Source organism: Ursus americanus, chromosome 20 (assembly GCF_024610735.1).
Source record: "Ursus americanus isolate L20-20 chromosome 20, mUrsAme1.1.p, whole genome shotgun sequence".
In the NCBI taxonomy this organism is placed as follows: domain Eukaryota; kingdom Metazoa; phylum Chordata; class Mammalia; order Carnivora; family Ursidae; genus Ursus; species Ursus americanus.
The window spans coordinates 28,898,225-28,911,696 of record NC_142146.1 but is presented as its reverse complement, the minus strand read 5'-3'; the positions used below and the strand labels follow the sequence as shown (position 1 = coordinate 28,911,696).

Here is a 13,472-nt window from a genome sequence, read left to right as displayed (position 1 = left end):
GCACTTACAAATACGGTCCTAGGTCTCAGGAGAGAGAGAGAAGCTGCACACAAATGGGTCTGGGTGAGATGACCAGAGAGAAGACTACAGAGAGAAAAGATGTCTCAGGAAATTGCAGAAGATCTCCACCGGACAGCAAGGGGACGAGGGGCAACCAATAGGAGAAGAAATGCCAGAGGAAAAGGTCTAGGAGGAGGCAGTACTTCAAATGACCAGGAAGAAAATTTTGTAAGATCAAGGGCCATAATCCCACATGCGAGAGAGAAGTCAGAAGGTGAAGAATAAAAAACCGGGTCATGTGATAAAGAGGCACATATCATCTTTTGAAAGAGCAATTTCAGCAGCGTGAGACAGGGAGACCCAGGAGTTAGGGTGTAGACAGAAGGTAAGGAAGTGAACCCAGCGGGTATAACTATTCATTCAAGAATGCTGGCAGTGAAGAGGAGGCAAGAGGAGAAAAGGAGGATAGCACCTTAAGGATTAAGAGAGGGGAGGTTTCAGGCTAGAATCTGACCATAAGCAAAGGAGACGCCCCAGTGGAGGGAAAGAGATTAAGATGCTAAAAAGAGCCTTAGTCAATGATTCTTTTTTGGTCGTCGGCCCCACTTGAGAATCTGATACACAATCTATATCCTCTCACTGGAAAATGCACACGCCTGATTCTGCGCGCCATTTCGGGAGGTCAAGGGCACCCCCGAGGACGTTCCGTCTCCTCATGTGAATCCTCAAATCGTACGAACTTGAGGGCAACTGTCACGTGGCAGTCTTGGAGGAGGTGGGAGGGGGTGGGCGGACGAGAAACAGACTAGAGAGGGGGAGATGGAGTTCACTGTGTTTGGCACATGGCACAGCAGCCAAAAATAAAATTAGATACTAGAATTTCACACACAAAACACAAAATTATAGACAGCATAGAAGAGACAGACACCATAAGGTATTTGGAAAGAAAATGGTAGAAGAGTTCACTGTTTCCTTTGAAAGTTACTTCTTTTCCAGGTGCATAAAAATGTACTTTGGAAAGCGGCTTTTCAGAGACAAGCTGTAAGCAACCTAAATGTCCAGCAGTAAGATAATGGCTATGTAAATTTCAGTACCTCATCCGGGTGGGTTATGATAAAGCCACTTTAAATGATAAGTATAATGAATGATGATAACATGGGGACATGTTTAAGGCATAATGTTAAGTGAAAAAAAAGAATGTAAAGCAGAGCTACCCTATGATTATAACCAGGTAAAATGTTTATGTCTTAAGAGATAAGAGAGAGTGGCCGATGATGGGTAGTAAGGAGGGCACGTATTGCATGGAGCACTGGGTGTGATACGCAAGCAATGGATCATGGAACACTACATCAAAAACTAATGATGTACTGTATGGTGACTAACATAACATAACAAAAAAATTTAAAAAAAAAAGACATAGAGAGATGGAGAGAGAAAATCTAGAAAGGAAAAAGAAAACATGACTTGTTAGGCTAGTGGAATCCTTGAGGAATGAGAATTGACCTCAGGGGCATCCTTGACTTTCCGAAATTGTGTGCAGAATTAGGTGTGTGCATTTTCTGATGAGAGGATATAAATCTTGTATCAGATTCTCAAGTGGTCCAGGTGACCCCCAAAAAGGGGTTTTTTTTTTCGTATTTACAGATGGCCATTTTTAGTATTGGCAATTTTCTAACATTAAGGGTGGTATTGTTTTCCTTTATCTCTGATTTTATAGTCTACATTTTGATAATATAATATGATATAATAAGGTGAATGTGGCTCCTCTCGGATTAACCTTCCAGCCTAAAGAAAAGGATCACCTATGACAAATTCTTTCAGGAAAACTTCCTGACCCTAACACATTCAGGGCATCCTATGTCCACACTGTGTCCCAGTTTAGGTTTTAAATCTTTACATTATATCCCAGACTAACCACTGGCAGACTCTGGTGTAGACTTCTGAGAAATGAGAAGGAGCCCTAAGTTGAAGAGGGGAGCGCTTTGCAATTTGTGGAAAATTAACCAGGTGACCTTGGGGTGTCTCTCCCATCGAGTCTAGGTTCCTATTTCTTTTCCCCCAGTGGAGTTTTGAAGATATAGAAAAGCACAAGAGTTTAACCTGTCATTTAAGAAATGGTCCAGACTGAACAGTATCTCCAACTACAAGACTTATTGTATGGGTCCAAATTGTATACAAATTTAAAATTAAAAAAAAAAAAAAGAAAGAAAGAAAACAGCTGCCCCAGCAGATGATATGACAAAGGTTGACTGCAGGTTGGTTATAGAGAGATTAGGCCACTAACCAGAGGTTGGTTCACAGCACCTTGCCTTAGAAAATATCCGGGAGGTTTCAAATGGCTCATTTGTCACAGGCAGACAAGGGAATCTGAGGAGTGGGCTCGTTTCACATAAGAAGCTAAACATGTCCAAAGATAGATGCTTATCGTTGGCTTCCAGCCTTTTCCGGGAAGCAGCTCTGCACCGGGGGCTTGGTGGCAACGGGGGGAGTATTTCGCATTCTGACTCTACAAGGTTTGCAAAGCTGTTCCACAGCTCTGCTTAATGATGAGCGAGGCCTCCTGGGCAGAAGGGGAGAGCCACGGGCGGTGCCTGTTCCCGGGCTGCCTGCTGAGAAGATTGGAGCACATACCAGAACCACAGGCTTTCGTAAATGCTTCCTATCCGAAAATGAAAACGCGGCCGCCCGCGAACTCACCAGCGTTCAGGAAGCCAGGCGCCGGTAGCCACCTCCACAAACTGGCATTTTTCAGTCATTTTCTTGCTTTTATTTCTCAGCTTAATCCCGTCTTTCACTGACTCCCTGTTGCTTTTTAAAATAAACCTAACCTTTCGCTCTGTTCTCTTGCCACTAATGCTAACTTAAAGAGCACAGAGAATTCTTGGTAGAAGGCCACCTCCTGAAGATAGATATTTTATCTCCAGCTTCATTAGGGAGCCTTGAGAAACCATCACTTGCCAGGAAAAAGATCGTTCAGCTGCCACACACTTAAGACTGTCCATGGCTGTCTAGTCAATGATAAAATATTTTTGTTCTGAGCGGCGGGAACTACAGAAAGGGGTGGGTGGTAAGGATCATTGCTTTATTTCCTTTTTCACCAGGTTATTTTTAAGTACATACCCTTCCCCAAAGCTCTCTCAGAATCTCTGGAGCTAGAATAGCCTCTGTGGTTGTCACAGATACTGGGGCCATCCCTGTGGGAAAAGTGGAAACCCTCCCCCTCAGCCCCCAGAGGCCTGTCTGCAGAAAAAAAGTAAAATTTCCATCAGGCCTGTTCATATGTCTACACAGCACCACCAAGAGCAGGCAGCCCAACACCAGCCTTCTAACGGTGATCTTCAGATGGCTTCTACTATCCTCAAGATGCCATCTCTTCCATGGCCAAAGAAATGTGGCCACTCCTTTTCCCTAACTGCCAATGCTCTTCATTTTCTATCCTAAATCTCTCTGGTCACAATCCCCTTCTCACTATCACCTCTGCCCCACGCTCATTTGTTAAGCATAAGGGAATTATTCTAAGCCTAAGGATGAAGAGTTGTTAGAAAATGAAAGGACGGGGGCGCCTGGGTGGCACAGCGGTTAAGCGTCTGCCTTCGGCTCAGGGCGTGATCCCGGTGTTGTGGGATCGAGCCCCACATCAGGCTCCTCTGCTATGAGCCTGCTTCTTCCTCTCCCACTCCCCTTGCTTGTGTTCCCTCTCTTGCTGGCTGTCTCTATCTCTGTCAAATAAATAAATAAAATCTTTAAGAAAAAAAAAAAAAAGAAAGAAAATGAAAGGACCAACAAGGCCAGAAGGAGGATGAAGCAAGAGAGGCACCTAGGGTCCAAGATTTAAAAGGAGGCATTCACTCTCAAGATCATGCAAGTGTAAGGTCAGCTGGGAATGAATGCCTTCTTGAATTTATGCCCTCGTTACCTCTCTTGCCTTCCCCTGGTCCCAACCCTATGATATCTTGCTCTATTTTAAAATCTATTGTTGCCAAAATCTGTGTGTGTTCATCCAGACATTATACACTCTTCTCCCCGTAGCACAGCATATTCATTCAGGTGATACATCTGGGCTTGGATGCTGCCACTTGGTGCCTGCATACCTGGAGAATTTTGCCCATGACTAGGGAGGATAAGACGAACATTTAGGTTTCTCGTGTTGTCATTTTTCTTTATGGAGGTTTTTCCCTTCTGGCCTTTCTGTTACCTGGTCTCATTCTCTGGTTTTATATCAAGACACCAGCATGTTTTTGTCACCAAGGAATACCCTTGACACTCAGGTAATCAGCACATGGGACAATTTTCAACGGCAGCGTCAAGCAGCACAGGCAGAGGGTTGTGGCGATCCATGATGAAGAGCATCATAAGCAGAAGCGATGTGGGCCGTAGGTACGGGTTATTAATAACAACATCTCGACACCTGCCAGCGATTTGCATTTTAGAAAAACTGGAGCAGAATCAAGGTTATCTCCATAACAACATTCTCACATTCTCTAGAATTCTCTAGAGTCCTAAAATGCTTTCTTCAGTAGTAAAGAGGTGGCTTTACACCTGGCCTTCCCAGCACTGTTTTTACTTTCTAAAGGCCATGTCCACGTGTGGGAGGTATCAGTAACCCTTAGGGGTGTCTCATCAGGACCAAAAGGCTGATAATGGTGGCTCTGCATGCTTGAGCTTCGTAAACCAGGAGGACCCTAGGTGTATGGTTTCTTCAGCCACTGTCTCTCAAGCACCTCCCAAGTGTTCCTCCTACAGAAGTTTTCCAGAAATAATCTGCATGTATTTGGACCTCTGTCTGGTTGAGGCCCCATGGGTGGGTCCTGGAGGGCTTTATGTCTCCTTCTTAGTCACAAAATACATGGAGGCCCCTGACACATGAACTTTTCATCACAGTCCTTGATTAAAAGGACCTTCACCGGGGCGCCTGGGTGGCTCAGTCGTTAAGCATCTGCCTTCAGCTCAGGGCGTGATCCCGGCGTTCTGGGATCAAGCCCCACATCAGGCTCCTCCGCTATGAGCCTGCTTCTTCCTCTCCCACTCCCCCTGCTTGTGTTCCCTCTCTCGCTGGCTGTCTCTCTCTCTCTCTCTGTCAAATAAATAAATAAAATCTTTTAAAAATAAATAAATAAAAATAAAAGGACCTTCACCTATTGTCTTCCTCTTTTTTTCCAGCAGATTGACTTTTACCTTCTGGCTGGAATCTATCTCAGAAGATGCTGGATTTTACCAGCCCTCTTAAATCACCTCCAGTCATCCCCAGTAACACATTCTCCCTATTACACACAGACAGACACACATACACACACAGATACACTTTAATTGCTCTTTTCCTACCTTTTACAACTGTTCTGATTACAAAGAGCTGTTCATTCAAGGCCATTCATCTCTCCTAAATTATTCTAGTTGCCTCTAGCCATTCTCCCAACTCCCAGGCTAAATGCCCTCCATTCTTTATAGGAATATACATAGCCATGTGACATCTTGGCATGTTAGCCACAGCCATATATGTTCTCTTGGGTGTATAATGGCATAATGGAGGAGCAGGCTTCAGAGCCATATAGACTTGGGTTTTAACCCAGCTCCGTCCCCAGCAAACTTCATCACCTTTGGGCATCAGGATCTCCATCTATAAAAAGGAATAGCAATCTCTGCGTCCCAGGGTTTTTTAATGAAAAGAAATAACACAATACCTGGAAAGCAGGTAGTACAGTGTCTGACACAGAGTAAGGTTACTCCTCTCTTCTTCCCTTTGTTATCTGAGTAAGGGCATCTCAGGGTCAGGGAAGTACTGTGTGATTTTTCTCCACATGACCTTTCCTTTTGGAACGCTGTTAGTACTAGCATTTTATCAGCTGGTACTCCCTTTGTTGAAAACATCGGGGTATTCTGAAAATAGATTTTGAATCCTGCTTAAATTTCTTTTCAACACAGTCCTGGGGAGGGGTGAGGAAGAAAAGGGGAAACAAAATCAGTGATGAGAAAAATAACCTCAAGAAAGAAAAAAGGAATGTTGTAAGTGAATTGTTAGCCTATCGCTTTTTCTCTTCTCGTCCCTTGGATTCAGTTGCAGCGTTACAATAGAAGGTGTGCGGCCATTTTCGCCTATCAACCTTACTCTCCTAAGCTGATCTTTCCGGAGCAGAAACAAAACAGCACCTTTTCTCTGTCCTTCTGGAAGTAACATACCCCCTAAATAAATCCAATGGGACATTCCAATTATGTGTCCTATCCAATTATGTGTCGTAATGGAATTTTGTCAAATAGTATACAAATAACATTTCCCACCCACGAGATCATAAGAGAAGATAAAGCCTTTCTGTCATTAGTAAGCCCGTGAGTGGATTTTGGCAGGCCCTGAAGAAAAAGAGAAGATATAACATGAACATTTCTTTCTTTTCCTACCACTCCTGTTGTGTTAATCCTCCCATCTTTTCCCTACCCTTCCCCACTCCCAAGCTGAAGCTTTTTTTTTTCTCTTTGAGAGGTGTTTGCTGGGTTAACTTTTATTTAAATGGTAGAAGAAATATTCCTTCCCATTTTAGCACTCTCTAGGCTTGAGCCTTTTGTTGTTGTTAAGAGTGTGAAGTGAGTCAGCTCTTATTTAGATAATGACGCTAGGGGTCAGAAAAAAATTTAAGAAGTTCAAGGATAAAATCTAAGAAGTTCAAGGATAAAATTTAAGAAGTTCAAGGATAAAATCAGAAAAAAATTTAAGAAGTTCAAGGATAAAATCTACTTGGCAAGACAGAGGTTTTTCTTCTCTGCCCCCCAGTCCCGATGCCATAGCATCCAGGCTTCTCTGTTTTAGGCAGGAGTTCTCACATGAGTGGAAACCAAAAGCTGAATGCCTCACTCGAAGCTGCTTCTTGCAGAAAATTTATTATAACCCCTTCAGTACGTCTCTGCAATCTCCACACACGAAAATAGGACTATGGCTTTTGGAGATAGACCACATCTTTAACACAGAATTTAGTTCTAAGGGATTTTACCTCTGCCTCTGAGATGGAATCGTCCTGCCTGGAGAGCAGAGAAGGCTTTTCTTAGTGAGTTCGGACCTGGGGAGCAGCTATCCCACCCGTACTCCTGCTGCCTGGTGACGTGGCTCAGCAGGGGCTGGGCTTTCTGACCGGCATGTCCATCTCAAGTTCTGCTTTGACACGGGGGTAGAGGACAATTGAAGACTACAGAAATGGCCTCAACCAAATTAATAACTTCTCTCACTTTCCTTCTTGGCAGGGTGTGTGATGTGCTGCTTTTTTCCATCTCGAGCCATGTCTTTTGTGTGGCTGATCACCATTTCTATGAGATGCATTCACTTGAATCAACCCATTCTCCTGTTTTCTCTTCCAGGTAGCGATAGACTTCACAGCCTCAAACGGGGACCCCCGGAACAGCTGTTCCCTGCACTACATTCACCCTTACCAGCCCAACGAGTACCTGAAAGCCTTGGTGGCTGTAGGGGAGATCTGCCAAGACTATGACAGGTACAAGACTTCGGTTGGCTCAGGCCTTATCTCTCTGTGGGCTCTGATGGTCTCTAGCTGGTCCTGGGCAGAAAAATGGAAATTAAGTCCAGTAGCTACCCATCCTGAGGCTCATGAAGGAACAGGACAAAAGCTTGCCCAAACGTTTCATCCTCCCCACACCTAGAGAAACTGAGTTCATGCCATGCTCACCTTGGTCACACACACACACACACACACACACACACACACACACACACACACAATCCTTTCTCAGCTTTCTTTTCTTATTTGGCTTGCAAAGCCACTTTCTGTTTTGTGAAGTCTGAGAACGTGTCTTGGTACTCAAAGTTTGGTCCGTGGACTAGCAGCATGGCACCACCAGGAACTTAGAATCTCGAGCCCCACTTCAGACCTATTGAATTAGAATCTGCATATTAACAAGATTCCCAGATGATTTGTGTGCACTTTGGAGTTTGAGAAGCACCCATTTATGCAACATTATTGCCTCTAATCCTCACATTCCACCCTATGTAGTGGGCACTATTTAACAGAAGAGGCAAACTGTGCAGGGAGGTTAGGTAACCTGTGCACTCACTCAGCCCAAGGGAAGACTTGAACGCAGATCTAATTCATTCCACTGCTGAAGCTCATAATCATGGTGTTTCACTGACGTCAGAGCTATTGGTAACGTTAGCAGGGGGTGTGCATCTGTCCACGTGCATGCGCGTGTGCCTGGGGAAGTATCTGTGTGTTTTTGTGTGTGTGTGTTTATAGAACACATGATTTTGAGATCAGATGGGTATTACATTTATTTTTCCTTGATGGTAAATATTGACCTTTCCCACCAAGAGAATCGTGGTTTACATAAACGACAGTAAACCGAATTTATTTTGCCTTTCAGTATTTCCAAGTTGAGGTGAAGTTGTTCACATGTTCAAGAAGGTTATTTGAGGTAGAACCGATCTAAATATAAATATGGGTGAATCTCGGTTGAGTCCTTAGTGTGATTATAAAACAAGGCTATTTAGTAATAAGAAGCAACAAACTAACCCTTTAAATCAGGAAAATAAGTGACTCTGTCTTCCAGTTTCAGAGGAACTGTATAGGACGCATGGTTTTTATTTTTCTAGTCTCACAATTAGTGGCAGTTATATTAAAAACCTGTTGCCCCAGGCACTATGGGAAATGAGACAATCTAGTGACTGCAATGTGCAGAGAAACCAACAGGACAGGTGATGAGAAGGGTCTCATCAGTGTCCTTCCTGCTGGGATTTTCTGGATTCGGCTTGGTCATTGCCGGTAACTCAACTTGGTGTGAGGGCAGCTGGGGACTGAATGAACAGTCCAGTAAAATCAAACAGCTTTAAACACTCAGGCCCTTGCTGACACTTGCCCTCTTGTACATTTAGAACAGAGGACAATAGCATTTTAAATTACCTTGTTGAAGTGATACTTCTTATACTTAACCTTGAGATATTGACTATGAAGACAACTTGAATTTCAGCGCTGATTTCTTTCAGCCCAAATACAGGGAGTATTCCTAGAGAGGGTATATATCACATGGAGAGTTCCATATGGGAAAGGGAAAAAAAACTGACAAATTGCATCTCCACTGCCAGAAACGTCTCCAGTCACCCCCGAGACACCAAAACAGTCAGTTGTCTCCTTTCTAATATGCACACAAATGATTTAGTGTACTGGTGTATACCTAAGAGGCAAGAAAGAAAGTAGGTAAAGCACTCAGTACAATACAATAAATAGATTCTTAACAATAATGTTGACTCTCTTCAGGGGGGAAGGCAGTGTTCTAATGAATTCCAAAGAAAAGATTGGTGGGTTGACCAGAAACTAAGATGCCAATGCCCAGAGCCTTGGCTGTGGTTCTGCGGCAGAATTATGGGATGATCTGGAACAAGGTGCTGAACTTCCTCTGTTTCCTGGTGACCTCACATGCAAGATGCAGGTAGTACAATCCCAAAGACCCGCACGTCTTTCAGAGCTATTATCCACTTAAAACATACAAGCCAGGCAAAGGCAAAGCTCAGAAAGCATTTTGTATTCATGCAGAAATACAGATTCAATATAAAAATAAGATTTGACACCTGAGGGGTTACATGAAGAATTATTGTAAATGATTCTTTTTAAAATTTTAATAGGGTAATACCAAAGTTATTGGCCCAACTGTCCAGGAAAATCAGGCTTCTGCAGCTCAGTGGAGCTTCTGTATACGTATACGTATATGTATTAAGAAGGTAGCTCAGCATTGAAAAGGGCAAATACCTAAGGAGGGAAAGGCCTAAAAAGCCCGTGGCACTCTTTTGAAAGACTCCCTGGAAGAATGTGTAATGCAAGCTGCTCGCTGGAGAACTGACAAGGTTCCGCAGTTTCTCCTTTGCGTGGGTGGATAGACAATAGACAGGCAGAGTCAGGAAATTTCAAGTTGGGGCTTTGAAATTAATTTATTCTCACATCAAAGTCACTGAGGTTGATGTTCAAAAGAAACACTTGAATAAAAACTGACAGAAGGCGTTGTTCCCCCTCCTGCAGCGACAGAGAGGTTTTTAATCCCCATGAGCCTTAGAAATTGCTCCCAGCCTCTGACAGCCAGGGGTTTTTCTTTCTGCCTTGTACAGTCATTGCTGAGGGGTCAGCACGGGGTGATCAGTGAAGCAGAACAGCTTGTGAGATGCATAAAGCCCTTCTCAGGGTGGCCTTGAGGGGAAAGCTTTTCCACAAATATCTGGTCCTAAGCCCAGAAGACAGTCCTGCCAGCCTGCTCTGTCTCTCTGTGTCTCTCGCCTTGGACTCCCCAAGCATGCACACGTGTATGCGCGTACACACACACACACACACACAGAGGCTCACATGTTCCCTGTTGGTTGTAGCACTTGCCCAGCTCCCGTGAACATCCTGGTCAGGCTGCTCAAGACCAAGGTGACGTCCATTCCTTGGGCCCAACAGAGATGTGGGTCTCTGACCACCTGCCATGTCCTCCAGCAAAAGGCTGGTCTATCTGCTATCAAGAGAGTATAGATACCGAATACATTGCTTGGAAGCGTAGACTGCCATTTCATGGATGTGGCCAGCCCAGAATGAGACCAAGGTTTCAGCAACTGAGCAGGAGGCTTCCTGCATGGTGTGCTAGGAGGCAAAGTTAGGGCTGATGCCCAATCTGACAGGCATTGGCGTTAGAGTCAGAAGATAGGTTTGTATCACCCTGCCACCCCTTCCACTCTACCAACACCAGTCGGTGGTTCTCAGCCTTGGCTGCACACTGGAATCATTCGGGAAGTCTTAAAATATCCTGATGCCTGGGCCCCACCCCAGAGCCTAATTTAATTAGTCTGGTGTACGTCCTGAGGAATCAGGATTTTTCGTGGGCATTTTTCTAATGGGCATCCCAAGTTGAGATCCAGAGTTAAACCAGTTAGATGAGTCCGATGGAATGGCTAAAGACCTATGGGGCACCTGTCGGCTGCCAGGCATCTCACATGGTGCTGTAAAGTCAGATAAATTAATAGAGTATAATTTCCCCCCAGCTGCATCACAGTCTCAGGGAGAAAAAGGTGTGTAAGTAAATCACAGCCCAGCATTGTCAGGGCAGCTTTGCCCTGTGTAAGGATGGGGACTGCATCAAGAGGAGTAACTTTCCTAGGTGAGTTTCCAGGGTAGTCAAGGAGGGCCTTCTAGGGATGGCAAACTTTGAGGTGTTCAGAATTCTGCTAATTCTGTCCTTTGTTGTTATTAGAACATGGATGGACTTATCTTTATTATTCCGAGTCTTTAGACCAGACCAGCCTCCTACAAAGGGCAGAGTCAACAGGGGTGATGGAAAGAGCATGGGGTCCTAGTGACAGCTAGACCCTGGGTTCAGAACCCAGCTCTGCTACCTGTGTTCTGAGGTTTCCATTCCATGGCCCTTGGTGTCCTTTATTTCAAATGAAAGGTTTATCGAACTTTGCTTGCAGAACAGTTGTAAGGATTAGCTATAAAGTGGCTAGCTAGCACATGTCTGCTTGTGATACTCAGTAAATTGTAGAGGCTATTATCTTCAATCCTCTTAATTAGTTTTAAAAATAAACTGACCACTAAAGGAAAAAGGGATTACAATGTCAGATCTAAAGGACATTTTGGACCAATGACCTTTAATTTTTGGTTTTGAGCATATATCCTTAAAAAGAATTTTATAAAAATGTGTATTCTCACACATTTTTACATTGAAATCTAATGTTTTCTATCATGAGTTTAAAGAATGACAAAGACCGAAAATCCTGGTGTATTGTAAATATGGACATTTAAAAATAAAACTCTTACATAACTCTTGTGAATGCATTTAGTGGGATCTGAATGCCATAGCTCTGTGATACTCACCATCATCCACTTAAAAAATGCATGAACAAGCTCTTGAGCTGGAGTTGAGAATTTTAATTATTTCTTCTTTTTCATGACACTGCATTTCCGGTCCCTTCCCCCAAAGAATTTCATCCTAGTGTATCTTTAAGATTTTGGTTCAAAATCCTTGAATTTCTACAATAAAAATATGAATATAAATTTTAAAATTTCTAATTTCTAAAATTTTCTGTGTTGAAAAGATTCAAAATATTTTTTAAAATCTTCTGTTTGAGCCTTTGTTACACTTATTATTAGTGCATAATTGACCAAAATAACATAAATATATTGGAAATGTCAATGTCTAAGTATTGCCTATAAAAAATAAAAATTTTTAATGAAACAAATAGTGGGGCTCTTTCCCAAGTAGTTTACATATCTGCAGATGGATTCTACCTCGCACTAGAACAGAAGAGTCTAGCATCAATACTAATCCAATTTTTTGTTTTTATCAATAGAAATACTAAGAAAACTTATTCTTAAAAATAAATACATGGTCATGAAAAGAGTTTAACTAGCAGTATTACTCATTTCTTTCCGTTCTAAGTTATATATCAAAAAAATCACGTAATGGTTTATCACCAAAATGTATTTTTATTGATCTACCAGCTGATATCAGCACTTCCTACAATCTTTTAGAGCAAAAATTGGCAGCTACCTGACTTGCAAAAGGAATTGTCCCCTAGTTCCCTTATTTTCTACCGCAGAGTTTTTACACTCTGGAACAATGCACCATTATGGTTAAGATTCAGAATGGGTAAGGAGAAGGATAATTGTGAAAGGGAAGGTGTGAATGGAGAGCTGGTCTTTCTATTACAGGTGTTCCCAGAAGATCAATTTCAGCAGAGAACACATATGAAAGTAGAGAAACTGAATACCAATTTCCTTTAAAAAAAAAAAAAAGAAGAAGAAGCCATGCTCTCCTATCCCCAGAAGGGCCTTTGCATTTCCATGTACCCCAGTGTTAAGACCACTGTCTTAAAGAACAGTCTTAATTAAATGTCTAGGTGTTCTGAAATGCCATTTTGCTCTGAGTCAGCCTCTGTTTCCTTATGGATGAGGTAATTTGTCTTTATTTTTATCACTCTCTTTCTTCATCTCAACGTCTTCCTTAACAGGAGGGTCAAAATGGCGTTTGAAAATGAATCCTCCGTCTGGAGATCACTGGACCAAGGTCATTCCCTAACAAGTTCAGGACGGCATGCTCATGCTCATTACCATTGAAGACTGTGGGCTCTTTTATTGTATTTTATACTATTTTATTCCAATAGTAAGACTAAAAGATCGCCTTTAGCAATGTGGTAATATTGAATTTTCCAAGCTGGCAAGTTCCACCAGTCATTTTCCCAGTGGTTGCTGAGTGGCCCCTTTTCTCCGAGCTGAGTGGACTCAGTCTCAGTTCTTTGACGTGCTGGTGCAGCGAGACTTGCCTGTGTGCCCAGCCTGCCTTCTCTTGCCTCTTGCATAAGACTCCTCTCCGCCTACTTTTATTTTTAATCAGGAAGCATGGATGTTTAAATCTATTGTGCTTAGGCTCGAAACTTTTTCTTTGGCATGTTTGTTAGTTAGAGACTTTGTGGTGGCTAACTTCAGAGAATTGATGCCCTCCTGGGTCATTAATTATTCCTC

General features: G+C 42.9%; 1 protein-coding gene across 1 annotated transcript in view; it reads left to right on the top strand.

Moving 5' to 3' along the window:
* Positions 1–13,472, top strand: part of CPNE4 (copine 4) — a 472,893-nt gene that overhangs the window by 439,239 nt on the left and 20,182 nt on the right. The window contains exon 11 of the mRNA XM_087870204.1: positions 7,339–7,472. Within this exon, the coding sequence (XP_087726330.1) occupies positions 7,339–7,472 (134 nt within the window). The remainder of the gene's footprint in view (positions 1–7,338; positions 7,473–13,472) is intronic.